General features: G+C 47.1%; 1 protein-coding gene across 1 annotated transcript; it reads right to left on the minus strand.

Annotated features, from left to right (window-relative positions):
- Positions 1–384: 384 nt before the first annotated feature.
- On the minus strand, positions 385–1,305 carry LOC117486648 (keratin-associated protein 4-8-like). Its single transcript, XM_034135155.1, has 2 exons — positions 1,291–1,305; positions 385–903 (listed from the first exon to the last, which is right to left on the minus strand). The coding sequence occupies exons 1-2, from the start codon at positions 1,303–1,305 to the stop codon at positions 385–387; spliced, it is 534 nt and encodes a 177-aa protein (XP_033991046.1).
- Positions 1,306–1,672: the final 367 nt, after the last annotated feature.

Raw genomic sequence — 1,672 nt, forward strand, 5'->3', positions numbered from 1 at the left:
AATTCTAGCGATCTCGAGCCGGTTTCTCAAACTTACCTACCCCACCTTTAAGTCAATAAAACTGTAATACAATGTTTTGTGACTTTCATAAAAAAAAAATATTGCCCATTAGGGAACGGAATTATATAAAATATAAATTATAATGTGACAAAGTAATACCTCACTCTCCAGCTCCTTGTTTGGACCAGTGTTTGTAATATCCCAAAATAACAGTTTGTATGGCCCTATTTTTGAAAGGAGGACGTGTACATCCTTCCAACCCAATGCCTCCTGCACATCTGAAAAACACATTTACTTACCAACCATGATATAGTTAAAGATTTAGTTCATTTTTACATAATTACTATTCAAAAGTAACACTCAATATCAAAACACCTACATTTGTCAGTTAGAGTGAGAGTATTTATTGGAGCAGGTGAGGTTGGCACTGATGGGGCAGCAGGTGAGGCTTGCGCTGATGGAGTAGCAGGTGAGGCTGGCGCTGATAGGGCCGATGAGGCAGCAGGTGAGGCTGGCACTGATGGAGCCGGTGAGGCTGGCACTGATGGAGCCGGTGAGGCTGGCGCTGATGGGGTAGTAGGTGAGGCTGGAGCTGATGGGGTAGCAGGTGAGGCTTGCGCTGATGGAGCTGATGGGGTAGCAGGTGAGGCTTGCGCTGATGGAGCTGATGGGGTAGCAGGTGAGGCTGGCACTGATGGAGCCGATGGGGCAGCAGGTGGGGCTGGCGCTGATGGAGCTGATGGGGCAGCAGGTGAGGCTGGTGCTGATGGAGCTGATGGGGTAGCAGGTGAGGCTGGCACTGATGGGGCTGCAGGTGAGGCTGGCGCTGATGGGGCAGCAGGTGAGGCTGGCGCTGATGGGGCAGCAGGTGAGGCTGGCGCTGATGGAGCTTCCATGTACACTCTAAAAAACGATTCATGGGGGTAGTAGATTACACTTAAAAATATATACTTTTTCAACATAAGAAATTGTGTTTTTTACCTCAACTTGTTTTAGCTAGTTTACAACTCATTTTATTAAGTCGGTCAAACTGAAAAATAACAAAACAAATTTTACTTACAAATCTAATGATTTTGAAAAAGAAAATCTCCATAGACTCAACTATAGAGAAATACTAAGTTAGAGTAACTCATATCTATTGAGTTTCAACGGTAAAGTTTCAAAACTGAACCCACGCCTGGACTCTGCCAGACCGCATGTGGAGTTGGAGCAATCTGCGTTCATCCTGGAAGCGGAACACTTGATAGCAGTGGAACAACAGGATTTTAACCTAATAATCTATCAAGTTACCTGGTAAGTAGCCATTTTTGTTCAGCTTAATTTACAACAGCTATTTACTGCATATAACATAGAAGTTAGCAATGAGCATCCCCCCCTCAGTGGAGGGCAACCTCCGGTTCTGGGGTCTCCACTGGGACGGGTGACCTCCTACATCACAGTGTTCACGGACACGTCCAGAACAGGATGGGGAGGGACCTGCCTGAAGAGAGCTATAGGTGGGCGCTGGTCTCTAACAGAGACACGGCACAGCAACCTCCTAGAGCGGGCAGTAGTGTTGGTCCTCCAGCATTTCAAACCCTTAATTCGGGGGAGACATGTACTGGTCAGGAGCGACAACAGCACCACAGTGGCATATATGAACAGGCAGGGCGGAGTCTGCTCCGCCGCTTTG

Source organism: Trematomus bernacchii, unplaced genomic scaffold (genome assembly GCF_902827165.1).
Source record: "Trematomus bernacchii unplaced genomic scaffold, fTreBer1.1, whole genome shotgun sequence".
Taxonomy (NCBI): Eukaryota; Metazoa; Chordata; class Actinopteri; order Perciformes; family Nototheniidae; genus Trematomus; species Trematomus bernacchii.